Source organism: Phyllobates terribilis, unplaced genomic scaffold, assembly GCF_046119375.1.
Source record: "Phyllobates terribilis strain yellow unplaced genomic scaffold, ASM4611937v1 Scaffold_25__1_contigs__length_18738178, whole genome shotgun sequence".
Classification (NCBI taxonomy): domain Eukaryota; kingdom Metazoa; phylum Chordata; class Amphibia; order Anura; family Dendrobatidae; genus Phyllobates; species Phyllobates terribilis.
In genome coordinates, this window is record NW_027362785.1 from 7,113,246 (window position 1) to 7,126,337 (window position 13,092).

The 13,092-nt window shown below is 53.4% G+C and overlaps 1 protein-coding gene across 1 annotated transcript; it reads left to right on the top strand.

Annotated features, from left to right (window-relative positions):
• Positions 1–855: 855 nt before the first annotated feature.
• Positions 856–12,749, top strand: RAB40B (RAB40B, member RAS oncogene family). The gene is made up of 6 exons (XM_073660420.1): positions 856–861; positions 1,926–2,014; positions 3,161–3,221; positions 10,873–10,950; positions 11,440–11,662; positions 11,999–12,749. Exons 1-6 carry the CDS (start codon positions 856–858, stop codon positions 12,268–12,270), a joined length of 729 nt encoding a protein of 242 aa, XP_073516521.1. The 3' UTR covers positions 12,271–12,749.
• The last annotated feature ends 343 nt before the right edge of the window (positions 12,750–13,092 follow it).

Sequence of the window (13,092 nt, forward strand, 5' to 3'; positions counted from 1 at the left end):
ATACGAGGAGAGATGGCGGCTTTCCAGCAGATGGCGGCACGATAACGACTGGTGACAGGAGCGGAGGCAGCGCCTGAGATGACGATGGGGGTCGTCTCACCCTGGAGGGTCCCGGGTCCGCGAATCTCCACCATTACAGGGCATATCCCTTTAAGACGAGCTAAACGAAGCCTTGTCGCCTCCTGTAAGATAACGTGCCGGCGTCTCGGACAGTCGTTATTTCTGCGGCGTCCCCGACGAGCCCTGGTGATGGCGGCCGCCGAGGCGCGGACCTGTGTGATGAGCGCAGCTCTGGTGGTAAATAATAAATAAGTGAAGTAGGCAGACGGTGAATATTTCATGAGCCCTCCAGCTGCGGGGGAGCGACGCCCCTCATGGCCCGGGGAAGCCACGTCACTGCGGCAATCGAGTTCTCAGACAGCTGACGTGTCATCACTATATTGTTTTGTGTATACAGCTCCTATGCAGATCAATGTGTTTCCATAGTTACAGAGCACAAGCAAACTCTTCCAAGTGTCAATTTACTAAGCCCCTCCCCTTTGACTCAATGTCTTGTGACCCCCTCCACACACTTATAGGGCCAGCGTCGCTTGATTACAGAAGACACTGCAGCGTTTGTTCCGCCGAGGCCCCGGCGCTGAATTATTCCGCTCATGTCCGGCTTCTTACACGCCGCCGGCTGAATAACTAACAAGGCCCCCGGGAAACAACAACGACGACACGGACCTGAGGGGAATGGGAAATTTCCAGCCACAACCGAGCCCTGGGGGGGAGGACAGGCTCCCTTACAGGAAAAATGCCCCCAAAATGTAGGGAAAAAAAACCCACAAGCAAAGCTGGTTTTGGGAAGGCAATATGGTGGTGACGGTGTCCTGTATATTTGTGGGCACAGTGGCGCCCTCTTTGTGGCGCCCTCTTTGTGGCGCCCACTTTGTGGCGCCCTCTGCGGGGTCGCTCTAGTTTTCGGTGCCATGTTCTCTGTTGTAGCTCTCTATCATGCTTTATATAGCGGCGCTCTCTGTATTATGACACTCCTGTATATAATGGTGGCGCTCTCTCTCCCCCTCATTTTTACTGCTGCACTCTATATTGCTGCACTCTGTATACCGTCTGCATGATGGCGCGGTGTCTGGATTGTGTCCGTGGCCGGATCCTGTGTGCGCTGCACTGTGGACCTTGGCGCGCTGATCTCGTGTACAGTGGCTATATATGTTGTGTGGTGCGGGACGGTGCGACCGTTTACTCCCCTCCACCCTGACCCATGCTCTGTGACATCCCCCTCCCCATCAGTGTCTTGCAGCTTCCTCTCTTGACTCCGCACTCTCCTCCCGTCCTCGCGCTTTGCCTCTTGACCTTGTGCTTTGCCTTTTGCCTCCGCTCCCCACTCTTCACCCCTTGCCTCCGCGCTCCCTCTCCGGTCCCTGAGCTTCGCCTCCCTGGTCTCCCGCGCTCTCCTCCCCAGGTCTCCACGTTTTCGCCCCTCGCCCCCCGCGCTCTCCTCCCCCAGGTCTCCACGTTTTCGCCCCTCGTCCCCCGCGCTCTCCTCCCCCAGGTCTCCACGTTTTCGCCCCTCGTCCCCCGCGCTCTCCTCCCCCAGGTCTCCACGTTTTCGCCCCTCGTCCCCCGCGCACTCCTCCCCCAGGTCTCCACGTTTTCGCCCCTCGTCCCCTCGCTCTCCTCCCCCAGGTCTCCACGTTTTCGCCCCTCGTCCCCAGTCCTCTCTGCGGTGACACACTCCTCCGCTACTCCCACCAGCCACCGCCACACACACGAGGAAACACTGCAGTACTGTGCCTCCAACTACAACTCCCAGCAGGGCACACGTGTACCAACAGTCTGTCCTGATAATCCAGAATATCTGGTAATCCAGCACCCAACACACATCCTAATTCATGTATCTGTGTGCATTGCTGCTGTTTCCATAGATTTACTATCTGCCCTCTCTCCCTGCAGGCATCGACTACAAGACCACCACCATCCTGCTGGACGGACGCCGCATAAAGCTGCAGCTCTGGTGAGTCCGTCCGCCGCATAAAGCTGCGGCTCTGGTGAGTCCGGCCGCCGCCTAAAGCTGCGGCTCTGGTGAGTCCGGCCGCCGCCTAAAGCTGCGGCTCTGGTGAGTCCGGCCGCCGCCTAAAGCTGCGGCTCTGGTGAGTCCGGCCGCCGCCTAAAGCTGCGGCTCTGGTGAGTCCGGCCGCCGCCTAAAGCTGCGGCTCTGGTGAGTCCGGCCGCCGCCTAAAGCTGCGGCTCTGGTGAGTCCGGCCGCCGCCTAAAGCTGCGGCTCTGGTGAGTCCGGCCGCCGCCTAAAGCTGCGGCTCTGGTGAGTCCGGCCGCCGCCTAAAGCTGCGGCTCTGGTGAGTCCGGCCGCCGCCTAAAGCTGCGGCTCTGGTGAGTCCGGCCGCCGCCTAAAGCTGCGGCTCTGGTGAGTCCGGCCGCCGCCTAAAGCTGCGGCTCTGGTGAGTCCGGCCGCCGCCTAAAGCTGCGGCTCTGGTGAGTCCGGCCGCCGCCTAAAGCTGCGGCTCTGGTGAGTCCGGCCGCCGCCTAAAGCTGCGGCTCTGGTGAGTCCGGCCGCCATATTGTAAGCCAGAGAAGATACTGTACAATCCGGAGTGTGAGGAGCCACCACCAGGGGGAGCTCACACCTAATGTCTGCATGGTAATGGTGCACACAGTCTGCGCCCTCTGGTGGTGGCTGCAGGAAGCCAGAAATGTATCTGCATCCGTGTATAAGCAGAGGATTCGGTGCTTTGTATCAGAAAACCAGAGCTGTTAATGCTGTAAAGTAATATAATGGCACGTCATTATATATATATATATATATATATATATATATATATATATATATATATATATATATATATATATATATATATATATATATATATATATATATATATATATATATATATATATATATATATATATATATATATATATATATATTAAATAGATAGAGAGATTTATTATGGAACATCTAAATATAAAAAAATAGGGACCAAGTGGTCACAAATCACAGGAATATAATGCCAGGGAGCAGTGAGGACTGGCACAGGCAGGAGTAGAGGGTGTAATTCCGGATGTGTGGGCGGCCGGGTGCCACGGGCAGCATCCCTGGGGACGTTAATATTGGTGTATTAACCCTTTGTTCTCCCCCCCCCAGGGACACATCAGGACAAGGAAGATTTTGCACTATTTTTCGCTCATATTCCAGAGGAGCTCAGGTGAGGTAACATGATGCAGGGGGCAGGGCCGTGTATTTTTATGTTGGCTGGGGGTCCCGGATGTCCCCACATAAAGTCCTGACCCTATAGTGTGGCATCAGGGATGCTATCGAAGCATATTAGAAGCTGTAAAGTCGCATTTGGACACGGCCCACTTTAGGATTCCTGGTGGTCTGGGGCAGGGATTGGGTTAATGTAAGGATTCCTGGTAGTCTTGGGCAGGGATTGGGTTAATATTAGGATTCCTGGTGGTCTTGGGCAGGGATTGGGTTAATGTAAGGATTCCTGGTGGTCTTGGGCAGGGATTGGGTTAATGTAAGGATTCCTGGTGGTCTTGGGCAGGGATTGGGTTAATGTTAGGATTCCTGGTGGTCTTGGGCAGGGATTGGGTTAATGTAAGGATTCCTGGTGGTCTGGGGCAGGGATTGGGTTAATGTTAGGATTCCTGGTGGTCTTGGGCAGGGATTGGGTTAATGTAAGGATTCCTGGTGGTCTGGGGCAGGGATTGGGTTAATGTAAGGATTCCTGGTGGTCTGGGGCAGGGATTGGGTTAATGTAAGGATTCCTGGTGGTCTTGGGCAGGGATTGGGTTAATGTTAGGATTCCTGGTGGTCTTGGGCAGGGATTGGGTTAATGTAAGGATTCCTGGTGGTCTTGGGCAGGGATTGGGTTAATGTAAGGATTCCTGGTGGTCTGGGGCAGGGATTGGGTTAATGTTAGGATTCCTGGTGGTCTGGGGCAGGGATTGGGTTAATGTAAGGATTCCTGGTGGTCTGGGGCAGGGACGGGGTTAATGTTAGGATTCCTGGTGGTCTGGGGCAGGGACGGGGTTAATGTTAGGATTCCTGGTGGTCTTGGGCAGGGATTGGGTTAATGTAAGGATTCCTGGTGGTCTTGGGCAGGGATTGGGTTAATGTTAGGATTCCTGGTGATCAGGGGCAGGGACGGGGTTAATGTTAGGATTCCTGGTGATCAGGTGCAGGGATTGGGTTAATGTTAGGATCCCTGGTGGTCTTGGGCAGGGATTGGGTTAATGTTAGGATTCCTGGTGGTCTTGGGCAGGGATTGGGTTAATGTAAGGATTCCTGGTGGTCTTGGGCAGGGATTGGGTTAATGTTAGGATTCCTGGTGGTCTTGGGCAGGGATTGGGTTAATGTTAGGATTCCTGGTGGTCTTGGGCAGGGATTGGGTTAATGTTAGGATTCCTGGTGGTCTTGGGCAGGGATTGGGTTAATGTTAGGATTCCTGGTGATCAGGGGCAGGGATTGGGTTAATGTTAGGATTCCTGGTGGTATTGGGCAGGGATTGGGTTAATGTTAGGATTCCTGGTGGTCTTGGGCAGGGATTGGGTTAATGTTAGGATTCCTGGTGATCAGGGGCAGGGATTGGGTTAATGTTAGGATTCCTGGTGGTATTGGGCAGGGATTGGGTTAATGTTAGGATTCCTGGTGGTCTGGGGCAGGGATTGGGTTAATGTAAGGATTCCTGGTGGTCTTGGGCAGGGATTGGGTTAATGTTAGGATTCCTGGTGGTCTTGGGCAGGGATTGGGTTAATGTTAGGATTCCTGGTGGTCTTGGGCAGGGATTGGGTTAATGTAAGGATTCCTGGTGGTCTTGGGCAGGGATTGGGTTAATGTTAGGATTCCTGGTGGTCTTGGGCAGGGATTGGGTTAATGTCAGGATTCCTGTTGATCAGGGGCAGGGATTGGGTTAATGTTAGGATTCCTGGTGATCAGGGGCAGGGACGGGGTTAATGTTAGGATTCCTGGTGGTCTGGGGCAGGGACGGGGTTAATGTTAGGATTCCTGGTGGTCTTGGGCAGGGATTGGGTTAATGTTAGGATTCCTGGTGGTCTGGGGCAGGGACGGGGTTAATGTTAGGATTCCTGGTGGTCTGGGGCAGGGACGGGGTTAATGTTAGGATTCCTGGTGGTCTTGGGCAGGGATTGGGTTAATGTAAGGATTCCTGGTGGTCTGGGGCAGGGATTGGGTTAATGTAAGGATTCCTGGTGGTCTGGGGCAGGGATTGGGTTAATGTTAGGATTCCTGGTGGTCTGGGGCAGGGATTGGGTTAATGTTAGGATTCCTGGTGGTATTGGGCAGGGATTGGGTTAATGTTAGGATTCCTGGTGGTCTGGGGCAGGGATTGGGTTAATGTTAGGATTCCTGGTGGTCTGGGGCAGGGATTGGGTTAATGTTAGGATTCCTGGTGGTCTGGGGCAGGGATTGGGTTAATGTAAGGATTCCTGGTGGTCTGGGGCAGGGATTGGGTTAATGTTAGGATTCCTGGTGGTCTTGGGCAGGGATTGGGTTAATGTTAGGATTCCTGGTGGTCTGGGGCAGGGACGGGGTTAATGTTAGGATTCCTGGTGGTCTGGGGCAGGGACGGGGTTAATGTTAGGATTCCTGGTGATCAGGTGCAGGGATTGGGTTAATGTAAGGATTCCTTGTGGTCTTGGGCAGGGATTGGGTTAATGTAAGGATTCCTGGTGGTCTGGGGCAGGGACGGGGTTAATGTTAGGATTCCTGGTGATCAGGTGCAGGGATTGGGTTAATGTAAGGATTCCTTGTGGTCTTGGGCAGGGATTGGGTTAATGTTAGGATTCCTGGTGGTCTGGGGCAGGGACGGGGTTAATGTTAGGATTCCTGGTGGTCTTGGGCAGGGATTGGGTTAATGTTAGGATTCCTGGTGGTCTTGGGCAGGGATTGGGTTAATGTAAGGATTCCTGGTGGTCTGGGGCAGGGATGGGGTTAATGTTAGGATTCCTGGTGGTCTGGGGCAGGGACGGGGTTAATGTTAGGATTCCTGGTGGTCTGGGGCAGGGATTGGGTTAATGTTAGGATTCCTGGTGGTCTGGGGCAGGGATTGGGTTAATGTTAGGATTCCTGGTGGTATTGGGCAGGGATTGGGTTAATGTTAGGATTCCTGGTGGTCTTGGGCAGGGATTGGGTTAATGTTAGGATTCCTGGTGGTCTTGGGCAGGGATTGGGTTAATGTTAGGATTCCTGGTGGTCTGGGGCAGGGATTGGATTAATGTTAGGATTCCTGGTGATCAGGGGCAGGGATTGGGTTAATGTTAGGATTCCTGGTGGTCTTGGGCAGGGATTGGGTTAATGTTAGGATTCCTGGTGGTCTTGGGCAGGGATTGGGTTAATGTAAGGATTCCTGGTGGTCTGGGGCAGGGATTGGGTTAATGTTAGGATTCCTGGTGGTCTGGGGCAGGGATTGGGTTAATGTTAGGATTCCTGGTGGTCTGGGGCAGGGATTGGGTTAATGTTAGGATTCCTGGTGGTCTGGGGCAGGGATTGGGTTAATGTTAGGATTCCTGGTGGTCTGGGGCAGGGATTGGGTTAATGTTAGGATTCCTGGTGGTCTGGGGCAGGGACGGGGTTAATGTTAGGATTCCTGGTGGTCTGGGGCAGGGATGGGGTTAATGTTAGGATTCCTGGTGGTCTGGGGCAGGGATGGGGTTAATGTTAGGATTCCTGGTGGTCTGGGGCAGGGATGGGGTTAATGTAAGGATTCCTGGTGGTCTGGGGCAGGGATTGGGTTAATGTAAGGATTCCTGGTGGTCTTGGGCAGGGATTGGGTTAATGTAAGGATTCCTGGTGGTCTGGGGCAGGGACGGGGTTAATGTTAGGATTCCTGGTGGTCTGGGGCAGGGATTGGGTTAATGTAAGGATTCCTGGTGGTCTGGGGCAGGGATTGGGTTAATGTTAGGATTCCTGGTGGTCTTGGGCAGGGATTGGGTTAATGTAAGGATTCCTGGTGGTCTGGGGCAGGGATTGGGTTAATGTTAGGATTCCTGGTGGTCTTGGGCAGGGATTGGGTTAATGTAAGGATTCCTGGTGGTCTTGGGCAGGGATTGGGTTAATGTAAGGATTCCTGGTGGTCTTGGGCAGGGATTGGGTTAATGTAAGGATTCCTGGTGGTCTGGGGCAGGGACGGGGTTAATGTTAGGATTCCTGGTGGTCTGGGGCAGGGATTGGGTTAATGTAAGGATTCCTGGTGGTCTGGGGCAGGGATTGGGTTAATGTTAGGATTCCTGGTGGTCTTGGGCAGGGATTGGGTTAATGTAAGGATTCCTGGTGGTCTTGGGCAGGGATTGGGTTAATGTAAGGATTCCTGGTGGTCTGGGGCAGGGATTGGGTTAATGTAAGGATTCCTGGTGGTCTGGGGCAGGGATTGGGTTAATGTAAGGATTCCTGGTGGTCTGGGGCAGGGATTGGGTTAATGTAAGGATTCCTGGTGGTCTGGGGCAGGGATTGGGTTAATGTAAGGATTCCTGGTGGTCTTGGACAGGGATTGGGTTAATGTTAGGATTCCTGGTGGTCTTGGGCAGGGATTGGGTTAATGTTAGGATTCCTGGTGGTCTTGGGCAGGGATTGGGTTAATGTAAGGATTCCTGGTGGTCTGGGGCAGGGATTGGGTTAATGTAAGGATTCCTGGTGGTCTTGGGCAGGGATTGGGTTAATGTTAGGATTCCTGGTGATCAGGGGCAGGGATTGGGTTAATGTTAGGATTCCTGGTGGTCTTGGGCAGGGATTGGGTTAATGTTAGGATTCCTGGTAGTCTTGGGCAGGGATTGGGTTAATGTAAGGATTCCTGGTGGTCTGGGGCAGGGATTGGGTTAATGTTAGGATTCCTGGTGGTCTGGGGCAGGGATTGGGTTAATGTTAGGATTCTTGGTGGTCTTGGGCAGGGATTGGGTTAATGTAAGGATTCCTGGTGATCAGGGGCAGGGATTGGGTTAATGTTAGGATTCCTGGTGATCAGGGGCAGGGATTGGGTTAATGTAAGGATTCCTGGTAGTCTTGGGCAGGGATTGGGTTAATGTTAGGATTCCTGGTGGTCTTGGGCAGGGATTGGGTTAATGTTAGGATTCCTGGTGGTGTTGGGCAGGGATTGGGTTAATGTTAGGATTCCTGGTGGTCTTGGGCAGGGATTGGGTTAATGTTAGGATTCCTGGTGGTTTGGGGCAGGGACGGGGTTAATGTTAGGATTCCTGGTGGTCTGGGGCAGGGATTGGGTTAATGTAAGGATTCCTGGTGGTCTGGGGCAGGGATTGGGTTAATGTAAGGATTCCTGGTGATCAGGGGCAGGGATTGGGTTAATGTTAGGATTCCTGGTGGTCTTGGGCAGGGATTGGGTTAATGTTAGGATTCCTGGTGATCAGGGGCAGGGATTGGGTTAATGTTAGGATTCCTGGTGGTCTTGGGCAGGGATTGGGTTAATGTTAGGATTCCTGGTGGTCTGGGGCAGGGACGGGGTTAATGTTAGGATTCCTGGTGATCAGGGGCAGGGACGGGGTTAATGTTAGGATTCCTGGTGATCAGGGGCAGGGACGGGGTTAATGTTAGGATTCCTGGTGGTCTTGGGCAGGGATTGGGTTAATGTTAGGATTCCTGGTGGTCTTGGGCAGGGATTGGGTTAATGTTAGGATTCCTGGTGATCTTGGGCAGGGATTGGGTTAATGTTAGGATTCCTGGTGGTCTGGGGCAGGGATTGGGTTAATGTTAGGATTCCTGGTGGTCTGGGGCAGGGATTGGGTTAATGTAAGGATTCCTGGTGGTCTGGGGCAGGGATTGGGTTAATGTAAGGATTCCTGGTGGTCTGGGGCAGGGATTGGGTTAATGTTAGGATTCCTGGTGATCAGGGGCAGGGACGGGGTTAATGTTAGGATTCCTGGTGGTCTTGGGCAGGGATTGGGTTAATGTTAGGATTCCTGGTGGTCTGGGGCAGGGATTGGGTTAATGTTAGGATTCCTGGTGGTCTGGGGCAGGGATTGGGTTAATGTAAGGATTCCTGGTGGTCTGGGGCAGGGATTGGGTTAATGTAAGGATTCCTGGTGGTCTTGGGCAGGGATTGGGTTAATGTTAGGATTTCTGGTGGTCTGGGGCAGGGATTGGGTTAATGTTAGGATTCCTGGTGGTCTGGGGTAGGGACAGGGTTAATGTTAGGATTCCTGGTGGTCCAGAGGAGTCATGTTAATTTTAGGAGGTGAGTGCAGAGAGATAATAGAAGGGGCTTCGGAGTATGGGGGGCTGCAGGTCACACACATGTTCTCTTTCTACCCAGGCGGGAGCTTCTGCCTCTATTCAGACACCATGTTGAAGCCTTTTTCTCCCCAGTGCGTTATAATGGTGCGCTTCCCCTTTAAGGCTCCCAGCATGCCTGTGTATCATGAACATTATAAACACATCCCGTAGTATAATCATCATCTGCTCGGCTGCGTGATGTCACCGCGCTCACTGCCAGCAGCACGGCCGTCTCCGCAGGTCAGCACGAGGCAGTCTGGATTGTGAAACCCTTGGCTGTCCTTTCTCACATCTTCAGTGAAACGGAGTCGGATGAGCCGGGGCACGTTGTTGTTGTTGTTGTCGCCGCCTCCTCCTCAAGCTGGGGCCCGTTGTCGTTGTCGCCACCTCCTCCTCGAGCCGGGGCCCGTTGTTGTCGCCGCCGTCTCCTCCTCCTCGAGCCGGGGCCCGTTGTTGTCGCCGCCGTCTCCTCCTCCTCGAGCCGGGGCCCGTTGTTGTTGTCGCCGCCGCCTCCTCCTCGAGCCGGGGCCCGTTGTTGTTGTCGCCGCCGCCTCCTCCTCGAGCCGGGGCCCGTTGTTGTTGTCATCGCCGCCTCCTCCTCGAGCCGGGGCCCGTTGTTGTTGTTGTCGCCGCCGCCTCCTCCTCGAGCCGGGGCCCGTTGTTGTTGTCGCCGCCGCCTCCTCCTCGAGCCGGGGCCCGTTGTTGTTGTCGCCGCCGCCTCCTCCTCGAGCCGGGGCCCGTTGTTGTTGTCGCCGCCGCCTCCTCCTCGAGCCGGGGCCCGTTGTTGTTGTCGCCGCCGCCTCCTCCTCGAGCCGGGGCCCGTTGTTGTTGTTGTTGTCGCCGCCGCCTCCTCCTCGAGCCGGGGCCCGTTGTTGTTGTTGTTGTCGCCGCCGCCTCCTCCTCGAGCCGGGGCCCGTTGTTGTTGTTGTTGTCGCCGCCGCCTCCTCCTCGAGCCGGGGCCCGTTGTTGTTGTTGTTGTTGTCGCCGCCGCCTCCTCCTCGAGCCGGGGCCCGTTGTTGTTGTTGTCGCCGCCGCCTCCTCCTCGAGCCGGGGCCCGTTGTTGTTGTTGTTGTTGTTGTTGTTGTCGCCGCCGCCTCCTCCTCGAGCCGGGGCCCGTTGTTGTTGTTGTTGTCGCCGCCGCCTCCTCCTCGAGCCGGGGCCCGTTGTTGTTGTTGTTGTCGCCGCCGCCTCCTCCTCGAGCCGGGGCCCGTTGTTGTTGTTGTTGTTGTCGCCGCCGCCTCCTCCTCGAGCCGGGGCCCGTTGTTGTTGTTGTCGCCGCCGCCTCCTCCTCGAGCCGGGGCCCGTTGTTGTTGTTGTTGTTGTTGTTGTCGCCGCCGCCTCCTCCTCGAGCCGGGGCCCGTTGTTGTTGTTGTCGCCGCCGCCTCCTCCTCGAGCCGGAGCCCGTTGTTGTTGACGTCGCCTCCTCCTCGAGCCGGGGCCCGTTGTTGTTGTTGTCGTCGCCGCCTCCTCCTCTAGCTGGGGCCCATTGTTGTTGCAACCGCCGCCTCCTCGAGCCCCGTCCAGTCTTTCCTTCCCATCATGCCTTAGGAGGGATCAGAGATCTGATGCTTACCCTGCTGTGGGCGGAGCGGTCATGTGTCTTCTCCCCGCAGGGCGTTATCCTGGTCTATGACATCACAAACCGCTGGTCATTTGACGGCATCGATCGCTGGATCAAGGAGATCGACGAGGTGAGATCCTTTACTGATAGTGACCACCAGGGGCGCCATACAGATGGGATGTCATGTGGCCGCAACCTAGATTTTCCAGAGTCCTGATCAGCGGATCTGCCCCCCGAGCTATGGGAGGAGACTGGGAAAGCTGGGTTATCTGTCAGGTGTCAGGCAGCTTTCTCAGTCTCCTCAGCACCATTTTACATCCCCCACTTACATAGGAATCTCTGTGACAGTGACAGTGGCAGCCATATTGGTTGTCACCCAGCTTTTCCTAAACACACTGAAACCTTTGATGTGTGGGAATTTGATTGGGAAAGCTGAGTGACAACCAATATGGCTGCCATGGCAGTCTCCCAGCTTTTGTACTTTTTTCTGTATCTGGGAAAGCTGAGAACTTACTTTCTTCTCCCTTAAAGCTACAGTACATAACTCGCCATTCAGGACCTAGGAAAGCTGGGTGACTACTGCTATAGGAGCTGTAATATGCTCTTTTTTTTTTCCCAGCATGCCCCAGGAGTGCCCAAGATACTGGTGGGCAACCGCCTCCACTTGGCGTTCAAGCGTCAGGTGTCCACGGAGCAGGCGCAGTGCTACGCCGAGCGCCTGGGGATGACCTTCTTCGAGGTTAGCCCCCTCTGTAACTTCAACATCACAGAGTCCTTCACCGAGCTGGCGAGGATCGTGCTGATGCGGCACGGCATGGACCGCCTCTGGAGGCCCAACAAGGGTAGGTGACACCCTAGTACCCCTACCCTCACACAGCCTGACCCTTTAAATTGCTACTGGCCCTTTAAATTTTTTAAGCATTGGCGCCTCGCCGTCATGGCGGCCACAACGCAAAATAAAATAGGTCAGGCAAGAAAATTAATCCCTGTGCCTTTAAGGGTTCTCATTCCTTCACTGACTAATCAGATCGCAGTCTGTGCTCCGCCACTGCCACCTGCTGGTCACCGTCTGTAATAGCACTGAGTACCATAGCGGGTTTTAAACAGCCTCAACCACGTAATGGGGTGTGCGCGTGCCGTCATGGTAACCTGCCCCCTCCTCTTGTATCCCCTCACAGTACTGAGTCTGCAGGACCTCTGCTGCCGCGCCATCGTGTCCTGCACCCCCGTTCACCTGGTGGACAAACTCCCCCTCCCGGTTGCCTTACGAAGCCATCTGAAGTCGTTCTCCATGGCGAACGGACTGAACGCGAGGATGATGCACGGCCGCTCGTACTCCCTCACAGCCAACAGCTTCAACAAGAGGCACAGCGCGAAGAAAGCCAAGATCATCCGTCCTCTGCAGAGCCCCCCCAAGAACTGCACCAGGAACAGCTGCAAGATCTCCTAGAACGAGCCACGGACGGATCCTCGGGGGACGGCCTACAGAAGCCCCGCCCCCGAGGACCTTCTTTACACCCCCTTTTTTTTCCATCAGGAAGTTTAGGTTTCCCGATATATGATGCTGCTTTCTATTTTATTTTTTAAAAATACCGCCCCCTCCTGGTGTTTTATAGGCATGACCCCGGTTTTATTATTATGACCCTCTTTGTGGCGCTTTGGTCAAGACCGCCCTCCCCGCACCACCGAGCTTACGAGTCAGTCAATTCTTAATGTGTGAATTTTGTGCTCCCGTTAAGTATTGGACCCCCCCCCCCCCCCCCCCCCCGGTTAGAGGGCGCTCTCTTTTTTGCAACATGCTCCACGGCCCCCCACACCCGCTACAACAAAGGCTGCTCCACAGTTGTGCTCAAGATGCACTCGCGACGTGTCCAAGGTTTGCGTGAGAAAAAAAGGAGCGTGTGAGATTTTTTTTTTTTTTTTTTTTTTTGTTATTTAATACATTTTTTGGGGATTTTTTTTGTTTGTTTTTTTTTGTTATTTAATACATTTTTTGGGGATTTTTTTTGTTTGTTTTTTTTTGTTATTTAATACATTTTTTGGGGATTTTTTTTTTTTTTTTTGTTATTTAATACATTTTTTGGGGATTTTTTTTTTTTTTTTGTTATTTAATACATTTTTTGGGGATTTTTTTTGTTTGTTTTTTTTGTTATTTAATACATTTTTTGGGGATTTTTTTTGTTTGTTTTTTTTTGTTATTTAATACATTTTTTGGGGATTTTTTTTTTTTTTTTTTGTTATTTAATACATTTTTTGGGGATTTTTTTTTTTT